Here is a 26,911-nt window from a genome sequence, read left to right on the forward strand (position 1 = left end):
TGCGCTGGAAAGATAAGTCTAAAATTCTTGACCCAATCTTTTGAACAATTATATTTGTTACGACAGTTTTGAGAAGGTGACTTAGAGTTGGTCATAATTTTCATGCTACAAGATCTGCTTCCAAGTTGTAAGCTATCATGTTTCACTGTTTTAAAATGGACATCGTTAAAAATAAAATTTGAGAGGAGCAACACCATTACTACACAAAATGTTGGCCAGCCCTCTCCAAGCACTTCTAAAACATTGCTTTTCATTTTAGTGAAGCGTACGATAGCACGTGTATTTGTTGACACACGTAGGTGTACATTATCAGCCCTGTGCTCACGCTACAAAAGAAGCCTGTACCTCAGCGGAATTTATAAGACAAAATACCATATCTGAGTGGGGCATCTGACTGGAAGAAATGTAAAAGAAAATAAACTGAGAAATACTAAGGATATACAGCTAATATATAGAAACTGCACGTTCTGTGGCAAAGGGGACTTCTGAAGGCTGGGAGCCGTTGTCTGGTCCTTCACATTTGTTATGTTTCAGGGTGCAGATAGGTGTTACAGTTTCTGGCAGAGGCATTTTGCTGTTATGTTGACCGGTGTGCAGTAACTGTAACTTAAAATACCACCAAGCAGGAGGTAAGGCAGGGTCAGTGTTTGCAGTGCTTTGAGTACAAGTTGCTGCACCCTTGTGTGATGAAGTTGTGATATGTAAATCCCATTTCATTTCAGCAACAAATTGCTCGTCCTTCTCAAGAAGAAAAGGTAGAAGAAAAAGTAGAAGAAGAAAAAGCAGAAAAAGCAGAGAAAAAAGAGGAGGAAAAGAAAGATGAAGAGGAAAAGGATGAGAAGGAGGAATCTAAGTAAGTATATGTACTGAAAATGCATTTATTCACCCTAGATTGCAGGTTTTTTGCACAGATCAGAACAGGATTTGCATTAGCCTGACAGTGAAGTCTGGGCTGAAAACTGTTCGTATTTAGGTTAGATTTTGTGCATTAAACAATTTTTTTGGACATACGGATTCCTCTGTTTTGTTGAACTAACCAGACAGGTGGAAAAAGCCGTGGGATTATTTTTATGCTCACAATAATTTTTCTGTCTTTTTGGTTTGGGCTTTTTTCATGTTCTATCACAGCATTTGTATTTTGTTTGATAATATCATGTATCTTTGTTATTCTCTAGCAACTCTCATTTTTACAGTAAGTGAATTCAGTTTCACTAAAGGAGTCTTTTGGGTTTGTGGAGTTTTGTTTTATAGTTTGTTGGGTTTTGGGGTTTTTTTGACATTGATATCAGGAATATCTGCCCATAATGGCTATCTGAATGTGACTGAATTATATTTTAACTACTCCCAGAGAGAATACCAAAGAAAAGGACAAAACCGAAGTTGCACCAGAGGAAACAGAGGAAAGGGAGCAGGCCACTCCTAGGGGCCGAAAAACAGCCAATAGTCAAGGTCGTCGTAAGGGCAGAATCACCAGATCAATGACAAATGAAGCTGCACAAGCAAATGCTGCTGCAGCTGCAGCCACTGAAGAACCACCACCGCCTATTCCACCCCCACCAGAACCTTGTGAGTAGCGTTTATAGGACGCTCGGGAATCCATCTGGTTGTCAAGCTCTTCACTGACATAAGGCTGTTTTCTGTGCATGCAGTGCACTTTTTTTTTTCTTTTTTTTTTTTTTTTTTTTCCTATTTAGTATTACATCTTTATTCTTAGGCCTACTTAATTTTGTGACTGTGTGGTACTGTTAAACTTCACGAGTGTAAATGCATGAATAGTATCTGTGTAATCATATGACTCTGTTAGAACCATGTGGAGGGAAAAAAAAAAGGCAGTTCAGCCTTTCTGTGATAATTCCATTTTCTCTCTTTGCAGGGTTAATGATGGATCTGTAGAGGTCCAAATGCCTTTGACACAGATAGACTTACAGGCTGTAGCTCACAGGATATTGTTGAATAAGTAGGCCTGATATTTGAGTACTTTAGGGAGTTTCATAATCTGAAATGGATCCTAGCAAGTTGTTTTTGTTGTTTCTGCATTAGATGGCAAGAGACTTACTTAAAATAAAATGTTACTTTCTTGGTATGTATGGTTAAAAAAGACTATGCTGTCTCTCACTGCATTTCTAAAAAGGCTGACATGATTTGTGGTGGTGCAGAAATACTAGCAGAGTACCTTGTGCCTAGTAAATAATTATCCAGGATGGCACGGCAGGGTGTGGGGGTTTTTTTTGGTGGTTATTTTTTTTTTCTTGCAGTGCTTTGCTGTGGCAAAAGTTTGTTGCTCCTAGCTAGTTACAGGCAGCTGCTATTCTAGAGCTTGTAACAACTCTTTTTTTTTTTTGCTCAGATATTCTCCATATCCTAAAGAACAGAGTAAGTGGGCAAATTAGTTCTTGTTTAACTGTAAACATCAGAGACTGTGATAGACATTCTTGCTCAGTTGATATGGTGGGTTTTTGTCAGCAGCTAGACTAAGACAGTAATGGGTTTTGCTTTTGTTTCTGTTATTTGGGGTGTCTTTTTCCAAACCATTTTTTCAGGCTTTTCTGGAAAATCTAAAATAGTTTTTCAGTGGATCAGGTAATTTATAATGTCTTACTTTTATTATTTCTTAATGGCAGCTGTTGAAGGGTCCGTGTTGTATGCTGTGCATAATGGCCAATATTACGAAAAGGAAATGGAGGCTGTTGAAGCTTAATGCCATTCAGAAATTTAAACAGAATTATATCAAATGCAGAGATGTGAATGAGAAGTGTTTTGCATTTGATCATACTTAGTTTCCTGCTTGTTTTTACTTTTTATTTTTCTGTTTGTCCAGTAGGAGACTCGGTGAATACAACAGTAGATTTCTTCATACCCACTAACCAATAAATAACCATTTTAGTTCTTTCCACAGCAGTCAGTGAAGTAAGATGGAAGTAGCTTATAGCATGTTGGATTGCCGCTTTTAGTAGTTGATGGTAATTATTGACAGTTTAAATAAAATTTTAATGATATATATGCCCAAGTTACTTACAAGTCTTCCTTGACAGATAATTAATCATAGTTTTGTAGGCAGTTTGCTGAGATTGTGGTGGTTCCTACTATATCCCTAACTTGGTTAATGGAGATTGACTACTCCCCACTGACAAGAGCAGCTTTTCCAAGTGACGTGAACAAGCACTAATGTAAATAGATTAGTTAACTATGGGATGCATGATTGGTGCCATAATAGTGAAGCCTGCTCTTTTTTTCTGACTAGTGTCTTTGTTTCTCTTTCAGCTTCTGCAGAGCCTGTGGAGACATCCCGCTGGACAGAAGAAGAAATGGAAGTTGCTAAGAAAGGTAAACCTTGTAAAGCTTTGGACTTACTTCTGAATACTTGTATTCAGTAAATTATTATCATTTTGTAAATAAAAGTGCTGTGATTTTTTTGCAACACTGTGCTGAATGGATAATCTGAAGCTTGCTGTTGTTTGTTTGTTTTTTTTTTTAAAAAAAAAGCAAACATCTAATGACAGGATCAGTTTTTTAAGACTTACATTGGCTTTTTTCATATGGGCTACTAAAGTAACTTATAAAAATTAAAAAATTCCTTTTGTATAAGACATGCTTTACATAAAGAAGCTAATGTAGTTTATAACTTGTCTGTTCATTTGGCAGATACTTTTATCTGTAAATTTTATGCATAAAATCAATATTTTAGAAGAGGTATTGTGTATTAGCAACGGCAAAGGGTTAAGTTTGAAGGCTTCATAAGCAGACATTCAAGTTGACACAGCTTTTTTTTGCCCCGTAAGTAGTTACCAAGTACGCGGTCATAGCTTAAGGGCAGCAGTACTTCTGCACCTTACCTTTGCATAGGCATTGTTGTTCCATTTATTTGGGTTTCGATAGCTGAATTATTTAATGTAGCAAATATTGGTTTTTGTATGTTTGAACAGGCCTAGTGGAACATGGACGAAACTGGGCAGCAATTGCAAAAATGGTTGGGACAAAAAGTGAAGCTCAGTGTAAGAACTTCTACTTCAACTATAAAAGGAGACACAATCTGGACAGCCTCCTCCAACAGCACAAACAGAAGGTAAGTGCAGTGGGCATTTAATATTTTGTAGCAGAAAACTTGGCATCTTTCTAAAGTAATACATCGTGCTTCACTAAGAGTGCTTTGCAATCACCACTTGTTTCCTTTTCTACTTGTTTTTGTGGTGTGTCATAAATCTCCTAGAAAAGGCAGCTGATGCTCACTGACTGGTGATACTAATTGCTTCTTGCTTTAAAATGCAATAGAAAATTTTCTACCAGAACACTCAAGCCTGAAGAATGCTTTAGTGCTCTGAAAACCACATTCCTCATCAGCACACCAGCAGCTGTAGAAGTTCAGGTTATTGCTGTAGAATAGTTACCTTGAAACACAATAAACACTAACCTTACAAAATGAAGCAAGAGAATTGGTAGAAGACCAGGAACTGAAAGTTTTGGGGCATCTAAAGTAGAATCCTGAGTGTTTGAGTCCTCTAAACTATGGTGTTAAGCTAGTCTTCTGTCACTGAAGTGAAGAGCATCAGTATCTCTGTTTGCTACGGTGGCTCTGTTGTCCCCTAAACATACCTTGAGAGGGTGGTTTGTTCCCAAACTTATTTTTGATCAGGAGCAGCAAAAGCTGGCCTGAAGCTGAAAAAGTGTACCCCCTTGTGAGTGAATCTGTACTAAATAGAGATTCTCTGTCTTTCATTTCAACCTCAGATTAATAAATGAGAATGCATGTAAAAGGAAATAATACTTGCCAATTTTCAGTACAATGTAAATGCCGTGTCTTTATCAGTCTTCACGAAGGCCCCGTGAGGAGCGAGATGTATCACAGTGTGAGAGTGTAGCTTCGACTGTGTCGGCTCAGGAGGATGAAGACATTGAAGCATCTAACGAAGAAGAGAATCCAGAAGACAGTGAAGGTAACTTTTCTGGGAAGGAAGGTTACAGAAAGGGACCTATGTTTTGTGCCAATTAAATGCTCAGAAAGTTGTGTTCCACTACATAATGTAGGGCTCAAATCCTATGTTTCAGTTGAATTTTAGCAGTTGGAACTCGCTGGAGAGGAAAAAGCTTTTTTGGCATTGAGCAGCCTTAAGATGTTACTGCTTAATATTTTGAGAAGCTTTGAGTATGCTATCATCTAGAGGGTAAACAGTACCTGATAAAAAAAATTTGTACCTGTTGAAACAAGTTGAATCAAAGCTGTGTAACCTTTGCTAGTGGATAGTGTCAGTAAAGCTTCAGGCAGGCAAAGTTAATTGGTGGGTTTTTGTGGTTTGGTTTGGGTTTTTTTTGGGGGGGTTGTTTGTTTTTATTTGTTGATTGCAACTGCTAATAATTCTGGGCACACAGCATCAGCCAGTCTTGGCCAGCCTTTTTTGGAGTTATAAGCAACAGAATTCATAAATGATGAATGAGAGAACATGGCTAAGTGTTGGGGATTTTGGTTTTTACTTGTTGGTATTTTTTTAAGCTGCAGAGTGTGTGTGTGTATAATTCAGCAAATTGTCCATTTCTATAATAAGTCAAAATTACTTGTTATACAGATGGGTAGGTTAAAAGTGATGGATCCTTATTGCATCCTTTTATTTAACAAACATGGTTAAAATGTTTATGTGATTGTAAAGAATGAAGACTCTTATCAGAAGATAAGATTTGAATATAACATCTATGTTCTAGGTGTTGCCATAGTTTTTCATAATGTTTTTATTTATCTATAAGCTATTTATAATATAATGGAGTTCATGAACTAGACTAAAAAGAGGAGGAAGGATCTTTACTACAAAAACCTATAATTGGAATCCAATTGTTGATGCCATTTATACCTTTCACAGAGCAAAGATGACATTTTCAAGAAAACCATAATTCATAAAGGAGGTAAACTACAACTGTTAACTTACAACAAGAATTGGAAGTCAGCATGTGTATAAAATGTGACTGATTTTCATGTAAAATTAGTGGTTTGCCACTTCTGCCAGTGATGCCTCTAAAACCAGTTAATTTAAATAATTAAAGCTGCACCTTTAGCTGCTCTGGGTGTTGACTCTAGTCTTGTGATAAAGCGGCATCATATATGGAAGTACCAACTCTGACACATGCACAAGAGTTTACTTGGCTGACGCGCTGTAAGATCAGAGCTAGCTAAGTAGCCTTACTTCTGTAATTGCAGTCTCCCTCCTTAACCTGTATCTGCTGATTTTTGGTTACTCTCCCCTTGGGAGTCATTTCTTGAGGGTGGTTGACTTGCGTTTTGGGACAGCAGACACATCTTTGATTATTCTAAAGAAGCGGTTCATCAAAGCCTGGTTGGATTTTATTAATGTTGAACCTTTATGCCAAAACTTTTTTTTTCCCCAGGTGCTGAAAACAGTTCTGATACAGAAAGTGCTCCATCTCCAACTCCAGCAGAACCTGCTAAACCAAGTGAAGAAACTCAGTCTGAGAGCGCTGCTTCAAAAGTAACCACTGAAGCGACAGCAGAACAAGAATCTACCATTAAACCTGCAACCAGCACATCTCCCTCCTTAACAGCCCAAAGCGTATCAACAGCTGAAAGTCAGACCCCTGAGCCACAGGTTAAGGAAGAAATAAATAATGAGGCAGAAGAGCCTATGGAAGTTGACAACAGAAGCCATCCAGTTGAAGCTAAGCCTGTGATTACTCTTCCAGTACATACCAAAGTAGAACCTGTAGAGACTGAAATGAGGCTACCAGAGAATATTCAAGTGAAAATAGAGAGTGATACCAAAGAGAGAGAGATGGAGAAACCCAAGGAAAAGTCCGAACCAGAAGAAATGGACTACAGTCTGTCACAACCAGTTAATACAGCGAGACAGGAATCCCATTCAGATAATGATTCGAGTGCCACCTGTAGTGCTGATGAGGAAGTTGATGGAGAACCTGACAGACAAGGGTGAGTTTAATTTAGTGTTGAAATATTGCCATCTTTTCAGAAGTTGTTTAAAAAGTGGTTTTACTTAACAGCGATCCAAAACCTATCATTGATAGCACCATTTTTGTTACGAGTTTGTAATAGGGAAAGAATTTTTAAAGATTCTTTTCTGGAAGTGCAACAGAGGGAAATGCTGATGTAAAATTTTGATGAAAAGCCAAAAGAAGAGTCTTCTAACGCAAGATAAGGCAAAATTCTGTGGTGATATACTGACTAGGTAGGTAGCAAACTAGCACAACTACCCAGAAAGCTAGAGAATAGGGGAAGCTGAGCCATTTGGGCTCTGTTCAGAGCATGGGAATTCTGTTAAACAGTTACCTGGAAAGGACAGCTGCTTACTGAAACAATGAAAATTGGCTAAAGCAAGAAAAAAGATTCAAGATGCTCCTGGCATGGTTTTCTGTGATAAGTAGCTCTGTGGTACTTCTGGTGGGGAGGGGAAGATCTTGCTGCTGCAGGATTTTCTGATGCACAGCTATTTACTTAAATTTTTTTAGTTGGTCACTGATTTTTAATGGGGGGAATTTTGTAAATGCCCCCATCTACCCAAGAAACTCAACCGTGTAACTGGGTCTGTACTGAAGTTCTTTGCTTTGGTTTGGTTTTGTTGATATGTTACTTTTACACAATACTTAAGAACAAATCTACATGTTCGGAAGTAGGTTTGGAATACTTTTTATATTGTGATTGGGTAATGTGGGGTTTTAATTCCTTTTAGTGAAAAACTGTTTGGATATAGGCACAGAAATTTGGAGGTGGAGTTGTTCTAATTGATTCTTGCTCTCATAGCTCAGTTTAGTAGAATGCATCCAAAACTCCTTGAGTTTGACAGGGAAAATAGCTTGAATATATCTTCTAGTAGGAGATAAAATTTGTTTTTTAAAAAATAAAAATCTAAGGGCATAAAATGTTGATATTTTAGTTACCTTTTAACATTTCATGTTTATTTGCTTGTATAGCCTCTGGAGTCCTGTACCCAACTACTGTCATTGAATCAACCAGTAGAACTGAATCTCTTGAAGGCTATTGATAATAGAGTAGTGGAAGTATTTCTCTTACCAGTCAGTGTCCATAAATGAACGGGCAAGTGTCCTGAGAAATGGATGACCTCTTTCTCCGAAGTGTACAGTGTGTTCATGCAAACTTCCTAGTTCTGGGAACTTAGCCGTAAACACTGCGGATAACCTACATGAGTATACAGGGCTTTAAACGGACAATGCTGCATGTCTTTGGAACCGTTTATCTTTTGGGGGATGGCTGACACCACTGATAATATTCAAAGTCTTTTTAGTGTTCTGTTAGTGCAATTTCTATGTAACCACAGTACAGCATCAGAGCCAATGCCCCCTCCCTCTCAGTGGTCTTAATATACACACAGTACCAAGGATAGATGTTAAATGTCAAAAGTATCCAGTGTCATCGTACTGCATGTGATCTTTGGAAGAGTGCAGTTGATAGTGTTTCTGCACTCTCTTGCCTCTTCAGACATCATCTTTCCACTTCACAAATATATTAGCCCTCCGTGTGAGAGTAGTCTATTGTATATTACTAATTATTTCTTTCCTGTGGACTAAATATATCCAGGTCTTCCCATCTATTCCCCCCCCCCCCCCCCCCCCCAAGCATTTTCTATAAAGACGGTTGCATTGTTATAGTACTGTGCATATAGAAAGTGCATACATAAATTTCTGGTAGGGGAGATTCTGAACACTTCTTTTGGTATTTCTGTTTTCTTATAAAAATACAGCATCTGTTGGCTACTCTACCAGTTGTGCTGTGGGACAAAACATAACATGGTTCTGATTTTCCAGCTGTTTGTCCAGTGTGTTAAATGTGTTGGGTTTTTGAAGTTAAAAGGCATACTTTTGCCTGTAAAATTTTTAAGATGTTTAATCTTGGTCTGTTTGGTGATATTTTCCCCTTCTTTCTATCTCTTTTTCCAGTATCTTCAGCAGGGAGTCAAAGCCCTCACTGTTAAATCCCGCTGGGTCAATACTGGTATCATCCACGATAAAGCAAGGGCAGATGGATCTGCAACAGCTTCACCACCGAGCTGCTGTCATACCACCTATGGTATGGGGTATTTAAGTGATATTTGTAGGAGTATATGTTGTCCCTAAAACTAATCGCAATACTAAAGCAGCAAAAGGTTGTGAAACAAATGTAGTAGTACATGATTTGCTTTGTTAGCCTGCTTTTGAGGGGGAAAGTAAGTTAAGTACAAATAAATACACAAGTAATAGCTTCAAAACAGGTGTGGACCATTTGAAACACTCATATATAGACTACAGCTGCTGCAGTGGAGGCATTGAGCACGATAGTTAGTTTGGTAAGTACCTGTATTAATGTATGTACTGTTAATACCTCTCTGTCCTTGTAGGTTTCTTGCAGTCCCTGTACTGTTCCTGTTGGAACACCAGTGAGTGGTTACGCGCTGTATCAACGGCACATTAAAGCAATGCATGAGTCAGCGCTGCTGGAAGAGCAACGCCAGAGGCAAGAGCAGCTGGATATGGAGTATCGAAGTGCTGTAAGCCCTTGTGGCACTTCCAAGAGCCCTAATGTTGAGTGGGAAGGTAGGTGTTTTCACACCTGTTGTGGAAATAGCTACATTTTATGTCCATGTGTTACTCTGCTGCCTCATTTAAGAATGAAAGTTTAGTGTACCAATAATTACCTATAGCTTTCTGGTGAAGGCACTTGATTGAAGGAACCTGGCTACTACAGAAATCCTGCTTCAGGTACAGTGCTGGAGAACTACCTGTAGCCCCTCTAGATAAGGTGGAAAAACTGGCTCCATTTGGGTTAAATTAAAAAATGAGTTGTTCCAACAGAGAGAGATTCAGAAAGGCAAGGTGTGCAGGTGGAGGACCCAGATAACTGCCTGTTCTGGCCCCTTTCAGGAGCTTAAGGTGAAGATGGGAGACAATTACTAAAGAACTGTGGGTGCAATTAAAAGGAATGTTTTACTGCACTGGAGCACGTACATGGACATTGAGCCCTGGAGTGGGGCACAAAAGTCTGGTAAAACTCTGCTACCGTAGCCTGTCTGTCCACAGAAGGGCTGTGTGAAAAGTTCTTTCCCATGGGAATAGGATGGTTGGTTGCTTTTGTATATAGAGAGGATACTTAGAGGCAGGGTTTGAACTGAACTGAATGTGGCTCTAGTGTGACCTTCAATATAGAACAAGATAAAAACTGCCTAGAGAACCTGTCAGGGTGACTAAATAAGGACATAGCTGTTACTGTTGCTGGTAGCAGGAAAGTGATTTGGATGGACGGTGTATGTTCCATCATCCAACTTACTGTTTAAAAGCCAAAGGATGCATTTATTAGCTTTCACTAGGCATTCATATTATGCTTTCTGTCTGTATATGTTGGCTATATTTTCATTCTTTGAACTGAAATTATTTTAATTCTATCAACATCTTGCAAATTACAAACAGCCTAGCAAAAGATATCTTTTCGGTTTTGTGCAAGAAAAGCATATTCTGTGGGAGGCCCAGTTCTGTACTAAGTGTGTAACTTTTACCTCTTCCTTTTCTAGCAAAGAAAACATAGCTCAACAAACTGTATGTTGTAACAAGGGAATAAACAGAGTAAGATTAATGTGCTGAATGTTAGTATTAAGAGATATCATCACAGTTGCATAATTTGCATTTTTTAGATATTATATTCTTGTGTGCTGTTTCTCTTGTCTCTGCAGTGTTAGCAACATAAACTATCATGTTCTTTGAAACTCAAAAATCCATGTATTTAACATGCATAACAATTTTAAATTATGTTATGAAAATGCTTCACCTTAATTACTTTTAGCGAAATAAAATGGAAGAAGCAGAACCATTTTTTTACCTGTTAAAATAGCGAGAAGGGAGCTTGTAGATTTGTGGAGGGCAGGGTAAGATTGTGGGTTTTGGAAGTTTGCTTCTTTAGGTGGCAAGTCTGGGGTTGCTTAAAAGTACCATTTAACTGAATAACTCTTGGCATTGGCAGTACGGTATTATGAAGTGTGGGAAAGTTCTGGGGTGAAGTGTCTGCCAGCAAAAATCAAGGTGCTTGTCGGAGCCAGACAGAAAGGGAGAGTTGGTGTGGTTAATGTAAATGGGTTCTGCAAGCCTGGACGTCTTAATCTGAAAACTAGAAGGGGCTGAAATGTCATCAGATCATTTCAGCAGCCACTTCCTAAGATACACTGTGCACATGAAGCTTGTCCCCCAACTGCTGCATGCAGCGGAGAGCCCACAGGCTGCTTAAAACCGTTGCATTGCATACACTGGTACGCTGCCTGTGTTGTGGGGCATCCTGTCAAACTAAAGGGCCTGTTGTTGAATTGGCTTGTGACAACCTACACAGTACTCTATCATGAAATAAAATACTAAAGCTATTGTGGGATAATTAGTGCCATATTTCTTTGACTATGTCAAAGGTTAAAGTTAAAAATTTACAGCTGCAGTAGACTTGTTCAGGTTCGTAATACAGAGTACTTAAATTGTCCATTGCCAAGAAAAGAAAGGAATTTCTGAAGTTCTGCTACTAGATTTTTAATTTCTTAAATTTGGTAAAAATGTATTTTCCCTTAAACATCATTGATGGGCAATATTGGTATTTGAAATTTGATTTGTGACTTCTCTGGGCAAGCAAACAAGGAAGGGAGGCTTTTTGTCTGGTGGGATTGGCTTGTAGGTCTGGCTAAACTTGATGTGAACCTGGCTGATGCACAGGACTTGGAAAGGAATCTTCCTTAAATGAAAGTTTTTTCAATAGCAGAGCTTTCACTTAAAGGACCTAAAGGATCCAAGTACTGGTTTTCACATAGAGAAAGTATGACAGTTTTCCAAAGCTTTGGATATAGAAGTATAGACATAAGAACACATTAAGCTCTACTTTAATACTACTATTAAATTGAAAAGTTTGTACCTGATGAGTATATCTGACATAGGAGTCAGGCCCTTTGTTAAAACTGTGTTGTAAACTGGACCTTTTGCCTTCAATTTCTAATCCAGGGTTCGGTTCTTTCTGATAAATTTAACCTTCACAGGAAAACCGGTGGCCTATATGCCTTATGCTGAGGTCAAGCGAGCAATAGAACAGGAAGCACAAGTGCAAAATACAGCAACAAGGTCAGCATCACCATACAGGCTATCTCCAAGAGAAGTCAATAAAGCCTCTCCCCAGCCTGATATGAATGCAGCTCGCTATAGTGTCCCGCCAGGTAAATGTTTTGTTACATACATAGTGATAATGTAGTCTTTATTTGGAAGCTGGACTTCTGTGACTTGATGTAGTACCAAATTACTCAATAAACACTTTGTGAATTAGCAGAAGAAGGAAGTAGGCTGTGCATGTAAATAGGTGCTCAGGATTTTTCTAGCTCTGGCGAGGTTGTGGTTTTGTTCTTTTATTGCTACATCAGCTGCATAACGTGTATTTTATTAAGCAAATAGGATGATCTGAAAAGTATTAGAACAGCATAGGGCCGAAGTCGTCAAGAGTTTTTCAGCTTAATACAAATACCTCATATTCATGGGTGGCCTTTCTTATGAAGGGGGGAGTTGAGCAAAGAAGAAAGCTGCTGCTATCCTTGGCATTAGTTTCTGACTGTAATTTTTAATATTATAATCTGAATGTTTTATAAAGCATTGAAATAACTGACAATTCTTAATTCTGAAACTTAGATTATTGCTTTTCCCTTCAGAGTATAATGTCATGCTAAGAAAAGACAAAATCAGGGAAGCTTAGATCATACTTGACTCAGTTGTGTTCCATTTAAAGAATAAGAACTTTCTTTAAAAACAGGAAGACAACAAAAAAACTTGAACATACCCTAGGCTGCTATTTTTAAAAGCTTATTTTTCAGAGTTTGCAATTCTACAGTGCAGCTTTTGCCATTCCTTTTTGAACTTTGATGCAAGGTTGGATATTCTCCATTCAGTTCCCATGTGTAACATACACTTGGACATAGTGAATTTTAGAATGTAAATACAGCTTAGGTAGCTTTTGGGTATTGTGAGGCAATTCCCATCAGAAATTGTCAGATGACTGTGCTATTTCTGTTCTTGTCCCTCTAACAATTAGTAGAGCTGAAACAGACTAATGTTTCACGTACAATTTTCCCCCAGTTCTCCAGCCAGCACCTCACCAAGTAATAACCAACATACCTGAAGGAGTCCGCCTTCCAACAACTAGACCCACCAGACCACCACCACCACTCATTCCATCCTCCAAAACAAGTGTGCCATCAGAAAAACCTTCCTTCATCATGGGAGGCTCAATCTCACAAGTAAGAGAATTATTATTGGAAAACCTGTGCTTGCATTGATTTCTTTGCCCTTTTGCAACCTTCAACATCTCGTACTTGGTTATGTGTTCAGAGCATTATTACTTAAGACCTATACGTGCCACCTCTAAATGTCCAGGAATTACAGGTGCCTTAGAAAACAGAACATGTTGCAGTTCTTCACATTTAGGAGTGTGGTTGAGGGTGTCCAGTTTGGGTGAACTGTGTCCCCAAACGAATAGACACTACCCTCCTGGTGCTCTGTGCTTTGATACTTTGCAGCGGTGTGCTGTAGCATTTTGAGACGGGATCATTAGCATTAGCATTCTTCTTTAAACATAGATGTGAATCTTCATTCCAGAAACAAGAGGTAACATATAATATATTTGTTGTTTCAGGGGACACCTGGCACTTACTTAACATCCCATAGTCAAGCTTCCTACACCCAAGAAACTGCAAAGCCATCGGTGGGTTCTATATCTCTTGGGCTGCCAAGGCAGCAGGAGTCAGCCAAATCTGGTAAGAAAATAAAAGCTTATGTGTTTTATATAGACTAATGATCTAAAATTAAAGAAAGTTAAAAAAAAAAAAAAGCACCAAAACCACCCAAACTTTTCCTTTTTCTTCTTCTGAATAGCTTCCCTGCCCTATATCAAACAAGAAGAATTTTCTCCCAGAAGCCAGAATTCCCAACCTGAGGGACTCCTGGTCAGGGCACAACATGAAAGTGTGGTTCGAGGTAAAGAAAGTCATACGGATTAAGAAACTTTGTCGGAGCCTGAGAAAACTGAGAGAATTAACTTCTAGAGCTCAAACTGCTGAACTGTTATTTTTAAGTATTACATGATTAATCTGCTCCCTATTTTCCGAGGCATGTGTAGTTGTAACTCGCTCCTCCTGTCTGCATGTCTCATTTAAAAACATTTGTTTCAAGGCATGCCAACTTCAAAATTAAGTCGCTCAGTAGAGCATAAGCAGAGCAATACATGAAATATCCAAATACATCAAAAGAAAAGAAACTAAATACCATGGATTAATGCTGTAGAAGACTTTTAGCCGGTAGAAGGCTATGTTAAAAGAGGAAGTTGTCTAACTGCCTCAAATGCATGCTGTTACACTGAAATTTCCCTCTATTGTGGTGTAAACTAACAGTTCTCACTAGAGTCTTTAATGACTTCAAATAGAGCAGCTTTTCTTTATGCTGTTATTTATCAGGATGTCTTACTATTTCAAATCAGGTACCACAACGATACAGGAGGGAAGTATAACGCGAGGAACTCCAACCAATAAAGTTTCTGTTGAGACCATTCCTTCTTTGAGAGGCTCCATAACTCAGGTAATTTTCCCCTTACTGAGAAGGCTGTAGCAAACCAGCATATTTAAACTCTCACCTTGAATGTATTTGCATGTCTGAAAAAGTAAATTAATATCACAGAGTAGGCACTGCCTTGAAAAAAGAAATTTTAATACAATCAGATGGTCAAATCCCACTACTGCTGAAGTCAGCATTGCCATGATTTCATCTTAGAATCATACAATCATTTAGGTTGAAAAATTCTTTTAAGGTCATTGAGTCCAACCTTTAATCCAGCACTGCCAAACCCCCCACTAAACCATGTCCCCAAGCACCACACATACACGTGTTTTAAACACATCTCAAGATGGTGACTCAGCCACTTCTTTGGGCAGCCTGTTCCAATGCTTGACATATATATGAGTCTTTAAACTTTTTAAATAAAACCACCAAAGCCTTTGGTATACTTAACTGAAGGCTTATTAGCAACTTCCCTGAAAACACAGCTGAGTTCAAATATTAAAATCAACTGTAAGCAGTCTTGCACAGATGCTATTTAAAGCCAAAAAGGTAAGTTAATCCCTTTTGTCTCATCATTTTTTAAATGCTCCTGGTTTGGTTGACATGGGATCTCTACTTATGGAGAGGAGCAGTAACAATTTCCTCTGAGATGGATAGGTTTCATTACTTTGCATAGGAATGAAACTTAATGGCACCATTAAGTATGTAGTGTGTTATCTGCCCCCTAAATGGTATTATAGGGTAAATGTTCTAGGCCATGAAATACTTTTGTAATATAGCACTCCCTATTCTTCTTTTTTTGTTTTTTTACAAGGTAGCAAATTGCCTACAAATGATCTTACCAATATTTAGGTAAAATGTCTAATAATAGAGGCAGAAGTTTAAGCCATACTGCTTGGTAAAATAATTGGTTTTCTAGATCTAAAATATGTTGTGGGTTTTGTTGTTGCAGGTTTTTTTCCCCTCTTCACTGCTCCCTATTCTCTTAAATAAACACACATGTTCTGAATTATATTTGATTGATTTAAACGCAGGGTACACCAGCGCTGTCCCAGTCTGGCATAGCAGCTGATGCGTTATTGAAGGGAACTATCACCCGGCTAGCTACAGAAGACAGCAGCCCAGAAAAGTGCCGAGAGGAAGCTTCAGCCAAAGGCCATGTTATTTATGAAGGCAAAAGTGGGCATATTTTATCTTACGATAGTGAGTATTTGTGTATTCTACTGGATCAAAGTCAAGGCTACAGCAGGTTCTGCTTCTTTAATCCATAGCTGGAGTGTGTCTGCTTCCAAGTGGAGAGGTATAAACCGCAGTCACTGGGGTGCTGTCTGGGAGAATATTGGCCTGTCTGTGTTTTTGAGGGTAGGAGAATTAAAGTGATCCAGAAACCGTGCCTGTGTTCTGAGGAGTCTCCTGTACCATCTATTTAAAATATAGTTAAACTATTTAATTTCTGTGCCATTAATTTCCAATTTTTCATGGAATATTTTTATTTTGAAAGGTTAAACCACCAAGTTTAAAATTATCAAAATCAAAAGAAATGTATCCTTTAACTTTGAACTTCAGTTGAAATATTGATGAATGAGTAACTTTTAACAAACCATAAAAAAAAATATTTTTAAGGTTGAGATTTAATGTTACAATGTTATATTGAAGTTATGATGTTAAAATATTAAATGACCGGTGCTCTCTTTAAATGAGTGCTCTTGCATCTTTTTTTTTTTTATTGTCCATGTTTCCTAACTGTACTGTTGTGAATTTTGCCAGCTATTAAAAATGTTCGTGAAGGAACAAGGAGTCCAAGAACTGCACATGAAATTGGTTTAAAGAGAAGCTATGATACAATGGAAGGAAATATAAAGCAAGGAATGTCAATGCGGGAATCTCCGGTGTCTGCACCGCTGGAAGGTAAAAATGGCAGCTTCCAAGGTGTTCTGTGTTTTATCCAAACCTTTCTGCATTGATGTAAGAGTATTTAGAGTTATTTTATGGAGCAGACTGAAGGAGAAATTAGATTGAAATCTTACACCACTAACCAAATCCATGTAATAACCACTGCAATTAAAACATGCTGGAAATATGACTGGAATAGATACTAGTTTTCCTTTTTGTTTTGCTGCTGTGTTCCCGTAACTGCAGGTAGTTCAGGTAGCACTTACTCCTCTCAGTAGGTCTGACACATCTGACTGGCTCTTCACAGTCCCAGTGGGTTGTGTAGAGCTCACACAACACGGAGTCCTACTGGCAGGGACTCCATGGGCACACCCGATAGTTAAATATTGGTCTCAGCCATGGCATAGTAACTTGATAACACATTGGCATGACCTTCTGCATTCCTGCAATAAACCTCTTCGATTATGCCAAGCAGGAGACTTGCACAGCTGCTGTAGCCTGCTTCAGGGCATCCCTATTATTATTTTGATTTAATAAACTGTAATCAAACTAAGCCTGCAAAGGTCAAGTCAGGCCTGTATAACTTTTCTGATTTTATTAAAAAATACAAATGCAAGAGAATGTTTCATGCCTAAACTATTGTGTCTTAAAGTGCATTTTGTCCCATCTTTGAGTAGGCTTTAAAGACTATTTTGTGTATGTTTTTATCAGATGGAACAATATGAGTAAGGGGTTTCTAGACTGTATGTAGAAATTCAGCATTGCCTTTAAGTCACTGATGCATTTGGCTGGTCTTCAGGCTCTTTTGGCATACCAGAAGCTGCTCTGATACTTTTATGCTGTATCTTGTCACTCTGACACATTTTTTCCATCCTCAAACCATGGAAGATTAGGAGTTCTTTGGGGGTTTGATTTGCATTCCTACTGTAGGAACAGTAAATTCAACCCTTCCCAGATGATTCAATGTGCACTTTGATTAATTGGAGGATGCTGAGGTATATTTTGGGGTGTTTTTTCTTTTTGTTCCGCTTACCTAGTAAAAAAAGGTGTTTATGATGGGAAGGAAACTGGAGTGTAAGAGAAGCAGTGACTGCTTTTGGGACAAGAGTTAAGCTTAATTATAAAAAAAACCCCTTCTGTTTTCCAAATCTGTTAAAACTTGCAACCGTGTAATAGTGTGAATATTTGAACTGGAAGATTATTTTTTTTAAGACAGGATGGTGTTTATAACATGTTGATACAATGCCTAGCATACTGAGGCTGGGCCCTCTGGGCACTACTGTGATGCAGATGCTATCTGTGATGTATGTCAGAAGGAGGAGGGGTTTTGTTGTTTTGGGGATTATTATTTTTTTTTAACACTTGTTTAATTTGCTAAATTATGTTCATTTTAATTTTAGGTTTAATATGCCGTGCACTGCCTAGGGGTAGCCCACATGCTGAACTAAAAGAGAGGACAGTGTTGTCTGGCTCTATAATGCAAGGTAATGTATTGCAGGTTTACAAAACAAGCATTAATTACATCCCAAAAAACTTGGATTACTGAACCTTAAAACTGTTATTGACAATAGTAGCTGTGTTAAAGGTGGAACTTCTTCTCTTAAACATGTTTTCAGAGCGTAAATGAGTAGCTTTCTGATATGCTGTATACAAAGCTAGTGTGCAAACATAGCGTTTTATTTCTTTTTGGAAAACAGATTTATTTATTTTTGAAATGAACACTTGGTAATTAGCACTTTTTTTTTTAATGAACACTAACAGTTCCCCAGACCTTTGATGTATGGTATTTCCTTTATTCCAGCATCTGAAGTAACTTGGGTTGCTTTCAGTAATATATTGAATAATTGTCCACTATTATTTTTGTGGTGATTTAATAATCTCATTTAATTTAGTTCCAGTAATGTGACTCTTTCTTTCTGTAAAAGGCACACCAAGAACAACAGCTGAAAGTTTTGAAGAAGGCTTGAAATACCCTAAACAGATTAAGAGAGAGTCACCTCCCATCAGGACATTTGAAGGAGCCATTACTAAGGGGAAACCATATGATGGAGTCACTACTATAAAGGAAATGGGTCGTTCCATCCATGAAATCCCAAGACAGGACCTATTAAGCCAGGAAAGTCGCAAGACTCCTGAAATGGTGCAGACGACCAGGCCAATCATAGAAGGCTCCATATCTCAGGTAAATACAAAAAGCATATTTTAAATACCTCCAGGGGTGGTGACTCCACCACCTCCCTGGGCAGCCTGTGCCAGTGCTTGAAAACCATTTCAGTGAAGTTTTTCTTAATATCTAGGCTTTACCCAGGGAAGCATACATCCATCCAAGGCATGAGCAAGCCAATTTCTCCAGGAGATGCGGTGGCTGCTAGTCGTACAGTAGCTTACAGACTCAGGAGTGAATCAATTCAGATTTAAATAATTACAAATCGAGAGTGTGTGTGTGTGTTAGTTTTAAGAAAGCTACCAACTTACAAAGCTTAAAAATATTTTCCATGTATTAGAAAAATCCTGTAGGGAACGCATTGCAAGCAAATGTGAGAGAACTGACAAATAACAATTGGTAAGATCCAGTTGTATTCCGTACAGATACGATAAAAGCGGTGAACTATGATATCAGCAACGTGAGATTTTTTTAGCACAAGTGAAACATTGGCAGGATAACCTTAGCTGATCTTTGTCTCCTTTTCAGGGCACACCCATAAAATATGAAAGCAACTCTGGCCAGTCTGCCATCAAACATAACGTAAAATCTTTAATCACTGGACCAAGCAAGCTACCCCGTGGAATGCCTCAGCTGGAAATGGTGCCAGAAAACGTGAAGGTGGTGGAGCGAGGAAAATATGAAGATGTGAAGACCGGGGATGCAGTACGTTCCCGTCACACGTCAGTAGTCAGCTCTGGTCCCTCTGTTCTCAGGTCAACTCTTCATGAAACTCCCAAATCACAGCTGAGCCCTGGGATTTATGATGATACCAATGCTCGGAGGACACCTGTGAACTATCAGAGTCCAATGTCCAGGAGTTCACCCATGATGAATAGAGTTAGTGAGGGTATGTTATTCCTATCCAAAGTAAGACAAGAAGTTTTAATGATTTAATTTTAAACTTACTTTTAAACTGGTTCCTGTAATCCATTCTACTTTCTTTTATTCTAACGGCTTCTCTCACTTTGGAGGCTGACTAGAAGGGATTTTAGAAAGCTGCAAGCTGTTAATTGAAATAAAATCTGCCATATTGTAGCATGGAGGTGGGAAGGCAATTCAGTTCCAATTTGCATTTGATTCTGGATCACATTTAGAGGGTTACTTACGAGGGTAATGTTTTAAGGGCAGAAGCTATTGCTGAATTGCAGAGTTATCTAGATGACGAACATAGTATGGTGAAGTGTAAGCAATCTTAGTGTCAGGATTTTTAGGTTTAGGATTTGGATTTTTCACCAGAGATAGTTTGTGATATAAAATATTCTCTGTGTTTTAACGTATCAGATTGCAGCGTCCTCTAGAACATTCCTTGGCAGCCAGTGTATAATTACAGCTGAATTTTCTATGGAAAAATATGTATTTTATTAATTTGGGGTTTTCATTGTTTTTAGCTGGAATATCTTCTGGGAAGCCAGCAAATCACGAAAGGAAAAACACACTTACTCCAACACAGAGGGAGAGTGTGCCAGCAAAATCTCCAGTCTCAGGGGTTGATCCTGTAGTAACTCACAGTCCTTTTGACCCTCATCACAGAGGAGCAACACCTGAAGTTTATAGGAGTCACCTCCCTCCTCATTTAGATCCTGCTATGCCATTTCATAGGGCTCTGGATCCTGGTAAATATGTTTGTGTTGGGTTTTTTAGTTTTAGAAAAATCATATGATTTGCCCAGAAAAGATACCTTTAAATGGTAATTAGTAATAGCCAGATATAACTTATAAGAAGTTATATATATACACAGTGTTGTGGTTTGATTTCAGTTTAGCGGAGGTTTAATATCTAACCAGGAAACTTATTAAAAATACTGTTGTATAACACTCTAACTTTCTTTTAGAAGCTGCCAGGTTGCTGCTTTTTTGTTAATAAGTTCAAACAGTATTTTTAGATAAGTATTTGTGAAATACATCAAAAGCTTTCAGTAAAGCTACGCACAGAAGGATGCGGAAGATGCTGTAGAATTAAATGTAGTGAGGACCTGTCTGTTCAGGACTGTGATTTGTTCTCACTGAAAGATTGTCAGGTTAACCCTGGTGATACTAAATACGGTAGACTTCCTTTTAATCTATCCATCAGTGCCTTGTGCGAGGTATTGTAACCTTCCTCAGGTATTTCAGCCCTTCACATCTTCAGAACTTCAGGATATATATTTCTAATCAAGTCTCTTCTCTAATGCATATCTCCAATCTGGATTATTTAGCCTGCAAGCAGTGCATGAATTCAATAAAACAGCAGTATTGAAATGCTATTTTAATTCATTTGACACTGGCTAGGGAGAATTGATAGCACTTCTTGCTGAAGTTATATAAACATCTGAAATTTTCATTTGATATCACCCATACTGCTTCCTAAATCTTTTTTTGGGTTTGTTTTTTTTTCCCCCTTCTTCATCCTCAGCTGCTGCTGCTTACCTCTTCCAAAGGCAGCTCTCACCCACCCCAGGCTACCCAAGCCAGTATCAGCTTTACGCAATGGAGAATACACGACAGACAATCCTAAATGACTACATTACCTCACAACAGATGCAAGTCAATTTACGTCCTGATGTAACAAGAGGATTATCTCCTAGAGAGCAAACTTTAGCTCTCCCGTATGCGGGAGCAAGAGGTATGGCTGTGTTTTTTCACAAATGATGCTCTTTAAAGTGCATTCTGGACATGCATTGTGGTTTGGTTGGTTGGTTTGTTTTGTTACTGCTTATAAATATATGTGTGTGGATGGATGGATGCATGCATGCATACAAGTGCAGATGAGTACATCTGACTGGCTTTTGTGGATATAAAGGATAACTACGTATGTAATCAATATTGTTAAAGGGAAGGCTATAAGACTTAAGAGTGTTCAAGAAGCCGGACGGTTTTATGCTAGTTGAAATTGATACTCAGAAGCATATTTAACTCCAAACTTCAGAAAAGAGAATTATGTCAAAATGAGAGCATTTCAAAATGAAAATAAAAGCAAGAGCTAAAAGGGTAAGGTTTGTGAAAAACATGGTGATTGTTTGAAGATGTTATATTAGGGAGTTAGGAAATGTGTGTGACCTGTTGCAGAGTGGGAAAAAGCCTAAATCAATCTGGACATTTAACAGTAGCAGGAAGGAGCTATTTAAAGTAAAAAGACATCTTGCAAAAGTGTAACTCCTCAAACAGGGAAAATGGGAATTCTGACAAGTTAAATGTAAGACCATAAAGGTCAAAAAAATTAAGGAACAATTTATAAAGCTGAGTGAAGTAGTAACAACTTTAGATACACCAGGAGCAAGAAACTTGGCAAAGAAGCTGTAGGAACTGATAAATCATCAAAACTCAGAAGTAATGCTTTAGAAGATAAGGGCATTACAAAAAAAGCAAAGCAGCTTCTTTGCAACTCTCTTCACTGTGGATTTATATTTCTGTGATGGAGATTGTCTTTATGGGACATGAGTTTGAAGTACTCTTTCACATTGAAATGTTGAACAAAGCGTTAGAACAAAATAATAAAATGAATAGCTATGAATCCTTGGGGTCACACAGCATTCTCCCAGGAGTTACAAACCTAACAGGCAATAGTCAATCTGCCAGCTTGGTTCCTGGGTATGATAATCTGTCTATCGCTTAAATTGGTTTAGATAGTTATTGATAGAATGGATGATAGCAAATGTGAGGGAATTAGGCTGGTAGGACTGATTATCTTGGGGATAAGGAGTAAGATCCTGTAGGGTTTTAATTGGTTGGAAATGAAAGGATAAGTGGGTTTTGTAGTAGGAGAAGTTATATTGGAGTTCCAGTGGGACTTGCGCATTGTAGCATTTCATTTTGTTTTATGAATATTAAAAGTCTGGAAAAGGGAATCAATAATGCTGGGTAATAACATTTTGCTAAAAGGTAGGTTTATTGAATGGACATGAAGTGTATTTTTCCTACAGGCAGTTAAAGGGAGTGCTAGAAATGCAGATTCTGATTTAGTATGTTCCTAAATGGCTGGTTGCCAGATCTGAGAGAGTATAACCAGCTGGAATATAGTTCTGCACTTGCCTTAATCTTATATTTTTTCTACTAAACATTCACTGCTGACCATTATCAATGAACAGAATACGTAACATGTGGATCACTGGTCTGTCCTTGAATGGCCATTCTTACGGGTGTCATCTCCTGACAGGAATTATTGACCTGAACAATATGGCTCCCACTATCTTAGTGCCTCATCCTGGAGGAACAAGCACACCACCCATGGAGAGAATCACATATATCCCTGGTACCCAGCTTACGTTCCCTCCCAGGCCTTACAATCCTGCTTCTCTGTCACCAGGTAAGAGCTCTTATGATTTGCTAATGTCTCTAATCATCTGACGTGCTGAGATAATTGACCATCTTTATTTAGCTTTCATCAATGTTTTGATGTTTTCTCAGGTGATGCTTTCTGCATGCACTTCTCACTTGGATAGCAGAAGTTTTCGTAATGATATCTTTTATAGTTACATTAGCAGCTGAAGGAGTGCTGACAAATTCAGAATTTGCTTCATTCTGACAGACCTCTATTTATAGTTATATGATTAGGATGTCACTAACCTGATACTACATGTGTTGAAGGGTGGAATTTGGGTCTGTAAGCTGTCTAGTCCCTAATTGTATAGGAACCACTTTAGTTCATTTTAGTTCATAATAGTTCATACTAATTAGTATAGGAACAGCTTAAAGGCTGTTGAGCCTTCCACTGTCACTGTATGTTAAGCTTTTGACTTCCTAGATAAGTGGATAGTCTTGAGTGGAATGAGAATGTATTTGGGAAATTTTGCTGTAAGTGGGTGGCAGGATATGTTGATGTAAGTGTTTACAACAAATTATGTTTGAGTGTCTCTTTTTGCTACTTCATTTTATCTTGCGGACCTTCCAGGACACCCTACACACCTGGCAGCTTCTGCAGCTGCAAATGCTGAAAGGGAACGGGAAAGGGAGCGGGAGAAGGAACGGGAGAGGGAACGTGAGCGAGAGCGGGAAAGAGAACGAGAACGAGAGAGGGAGAGAATAGCTTCAGTCCCTGCTGAACTTTATCTTCGACCAGGTGAGTGCACATTGCTAGGTTTGGATCGGTTGTCTTGTAGACTGTGACTGCTCATTTTCTATAGCTGCTTTTTAGCAACATGCAGCTTATTAACAACACGTTACGCAGTTTGGTTTTAGTCTGCACTTAAGGCAGGTTCCTATTACCTAGCAGTTCTAGTCACAATTGCAACTTCTTCAAGTACCGGGCTTCTTGATCTTTCTCTCATACCAGTGTAGTACTTGGGGAATGGTGCGAATCCTGGTTATCACTAGCACAACTTGCATATCTGTTTATTATTATTATTTTTATTAGAGAGCACTGTAAACAGAATGCTCCCATTTAAACCTTTAATACATACAGTCGTATCCAGAGTGGTGGAGACAACTGGGAAAGGATGCGGAGGAGACTGCATTGATACATAGTTCTGCGTTGTTATGAGTGACCTATTTTTTCATACGTTTGTTCCCCTTTGCTCTACGTTCTGCAGGTGCAGAGCAGCCTGGCAGACCTGGCAGTCACGGATATGTTCGGTCCCCATCCCCTTCAGTTAGAAGCCAGGAAAACATACTGCAGCAAAGGCCTAGTATTTTTCAAGGAACCAATGGGACGAGTGTAATCACACCTCTGGATCCTGCTGCCCAGCTACGTATCATGTATGTTTTCTAAGTTACTGTTGCAGAGATACCTGTTCTAATATTTGAGCTTATTAAAAGGTGCATTTAGCCTGGGGAAAATACTACATGATGAGGATATACCACTATCTGATTGCTCTTGGATTTATTGGAAGTGATCCACTCCATTTTCACTAGTCCAGTTGGGATAAAAATGTAGTGTGACAAAAGCTTCACTTTGTTGTACGCATGATGTGGCTCTAGTTCTTTTTTTTTTTTTTTTTTCATGTGATATAATTCAAATATTCAATGTTTGCCAACAGGCAGCTCACCCCTGGAGCTCCCTCTATTACTCAAGGGTTGCCAGCTTCCCGTTACAATACTGCTGCTGATGCCCTTGCAGCACTAGTAGATGCTGCAGCCTCTGCTCCTCAGATGGAAGTCGCAAAAGCGAAAGAGAACAAACACGAAGGAACCAGGATAGAAGAGAATATGGGACGCCGATCAGCTGTGGTTACTGAACAGCAGCAGATGGAACAGAAGACACTGGAGGTAGAAAAGAGGCCTGTCCAGTGCCCCTATACATCTGCAAATTTTTCTGGTGGCAAGTCCCAGGGACAGACTTCATCAGTAGTCTATTCAGAGGCTGGTAAAGAGAAAGGACCTCCTCCTAAATCCAGGTACGAGGAAGAGCTGAGAACTCGAGGAAAGACCACAATTACTGCTGCTAACTTCATAGATGTGATCATCACTCGACAGATTGCTTCAGACAAGGATGCACGAGATAGGGGCTCTCAAAGTTCAGATTCTTCCAGTAGTTGTACGTATCTTAGTAACTATCTACTTCTTTGCTGTCTGTCTTAGCCTTTTAGGGAAACAATGAGATATGGAATGATTCTGACGTTTAATGATAAAATATTGACCTCTGTACAATAGAAACACTTTGCAGACAAACACAGGTTTTGTATATAGTGACTCAAGATTCTTGCAAAACCAGAGTTGTTTGCTTTATTTGGGTTCCACGCTACAACGTGAAATGCAGGATAGTAAGGCTAACCTTATCAGAAGTCAGGAAACCTAAAATTATTTGGTTTATGTTGGAACACTGTTTTGTGGAAGTATTTGTGTCACCATGGTTATCATGAGAAAAAGACAATGTTTTGATTTTCATTTCACTGGCGTCATTTTAACAGAACTGCTAGTGTTGCTTTGTATAGGCAACAAAAAATTTCCGTGTTGTTTACACCTTATTCCACAACCTTTGCTTGATATTCAGTATCCTCCCACCGGTATGAAGCTCCTGGAGATGCCATTGAGGTGATCAGCCCTGCAAATTCACCTGTACCTACTCAAGAAAAGCTACAGCCCTATCAACAAGAGACACCTAAACCTAGCCAGACAGAGAGTAAGTTTATCTGCATATGCAAATATTCTCACAATTGTGTTGCTTATATTTACAGGTCCGTGACATTACAATAAAGTTAAAATATCTTGGGAGTCTTTAGGTGACTGCTTACCATATTATTAACATTTCAGAAACTTTTGTTGCAGTGATGTGTGGAAAAACCAGAGCAAAATGTATTGAGACTGACTGTTGGCATTAAATAGATTACAGTGTAGCCGATGTAATAAGAAAATAATTTTCAATACATTATTTAAAATTAATGCATATTGGTGTTGATGCCTATGGTTTTTTACCTGTTGGTGTAAAGCTCAGACTGTTACAGTAGAGTTAAAGGTGAGAAATGAGCTGAAATTCACCTGCGTTATGGAATGAAGCTTTATTTATCTATTCTAAATTGTAGAGACTATATAAGAAAGGGGGAAAAGGTGGTTATCACACAGGATACCTAAAATCTAATGGAGAAACACCTCATCTTTTAAATTTGTAAGCACAGAACTTACAAACCTTGAAGCTTCAGTAATATCATCTTAACAGAATGACCTTTTCTTCTTCAATTAGATGACCCAAACAGGCAATACGAGGGGCCGATTCACCGCTATAGGACACAACAGGAACCCCCTTCACCCCAACAACCTCCACCTCCCTCTTCCCAAGCAGAAGGGATGGCACATGTGCCCAGGACCCATCGACTTATCACCCTTGCTGATCACATTTGTGTAGGTTTATTTGTATGCATCATTTCAGATGTGAAAGGTTATATTTTGATCATGAAAACATGTGTTTTGGAACGTAATACAGATTCTGTAATTGTTAGCTTTACTTGAGGATATTATACAATAATGTGTCTGAACTTACAGTCATCTCATTCATTGCAATCTGTCTCATATTGATTTAGTTCATGAATACGTATGCTGTGGTCAATGTCTGACCAAGATCTCTTTTCTATTTTTTTGGCCACAATCAGCAAATTATTACACAAGACTTCGCTAGAAACCAAGCAGCTTCTCAGGCCTCTTTGCAGCCTCCCACCACTACATTCCAGAATTCCACCCCTGCTCCAACGCCTGTTTCTACCCGGGCTAAGACATCGAATCGCTACAGTCCTGAGTCACAGTCTGTCCACCATCAGCGGCCAGGAGCTAGAGTGTCACCTGAAAATCTGTCTGACAAGACCAGGGGAAGGTAATGCATGTATTCAGTGTAACTGCAAATGTAACGAATACC

At 38.7% G+C, this 26,911-nt stretch overlaps 1 protein-coding gene across 5 annotated transcripts in view; it reads left to right on the plus strand.

Annotated features, from left to right (window-relative positions):
• Positions 1-26,911, plus strand: part of NCOR1 (nuclear receptor corepressor 1) — a 75,389-nt gene that overhangs the window by 39,538 nt on the left and 8,940 nt on the right. For 4 of the 5 annotated variants that reach the window (XM_037372757.1, XM_037372746.1, XM_037372736.1 and 1 more), the window contains 27 exons: positions 723-853; positions 1,349-1,566; positions 3,262-3,324; positions 3,924-4,063; positions 4,805-4,931; positions 6,370-6,925; positions 8,908-9,037; positions 9,345-9,540; positions 12,003-12,176; positions 13,084-13,244; positions 13,640-13,760; positions 13,879-13,980; positions 14,480-14,577; positions 15,591-15,759; positions 16,324-16,464; positions 17,850-17,933; positions 18,375-18,631; positions 19,142-19,502; positions 20,044-20,268; positions 21,047-21,256; positions 22,787-22,936; positions 23,522-23,689; positions 24,159-24,324; positions 24,606-25,102; positions 25,559-25,687; positions 26,246-26,403; positions 26,652-26,869. In XM_037372757.1, the coding sequence (XP_037228654.1) occupies positions 723-853; positions 1,349-1,566; positions 3,262-3,324; positions 3,924-4,063; positions 4,805-4,931; positions 6,370-6,925; positions 8,908-9,037; positions 9,345-9,540; positions 12,003-12,176; positions 13,084-13,244; positions 13,640-13,760; positions 13,879-13,980; positions 14,480-14,577; positions 15,591-15,759; positions 16,324-16,464; positions 17,850-17,933; positions 18,375-18,631; positions 19,142-19,502; positions 20,044-20,268; positions 21,047-21,256; positions 22,787-22,936; positions 23,522-23,689; positions 24,159-24,324; positions 24,606-25,102; positions 25,559-25,687; positions 26,246-26,403; positions 26,652-26,869 (5,150 nt within the window). The remainder of the gene's footprint in view (positions 1-722; positions 854-1,348; positions 1,567-3,261; positions 3,325-3,923; positions 4,064-4,804; positions 4,932-6,369; positions 6,926-8,907; positions 9,038-9,344; positions 9,541-12,002; positions 12,177-13,083; positions 13,245-13,639; positions 13,761-13,878; positions 13,981-14,479; positions 14,578-15,590; positions 15,760-16,323; positions 16,465-17,849; positions 17,934-18,374; positions 18,632-19,141; positions 19,503-20,043; positions 20,269-21,046; positions 21,257-22,786; positions 22,937-23,521; positions 23,690-24,158; positions 24,325-24,605; positions 25,103-25,558; positions 25,688-26,245; positions 26,404-26,651; positions 26,870-26,911) is intronic. The other variant, XM_037372766.1, reaches the window with a different exon arrangement.

Source organism: Falco rusticolus, chromosome 1 (assembly GCF_015220075.1).
Source record: "Falco rusticolus isolate bFalRus1 chromosome 1, bFalRus1.pri, whole genome shotgun sequence".
NCBI lineage: Eukaryota > Metazoa > Chordata > Aves > Falconiformes > Falconidae > Falco > Falco rusticolus.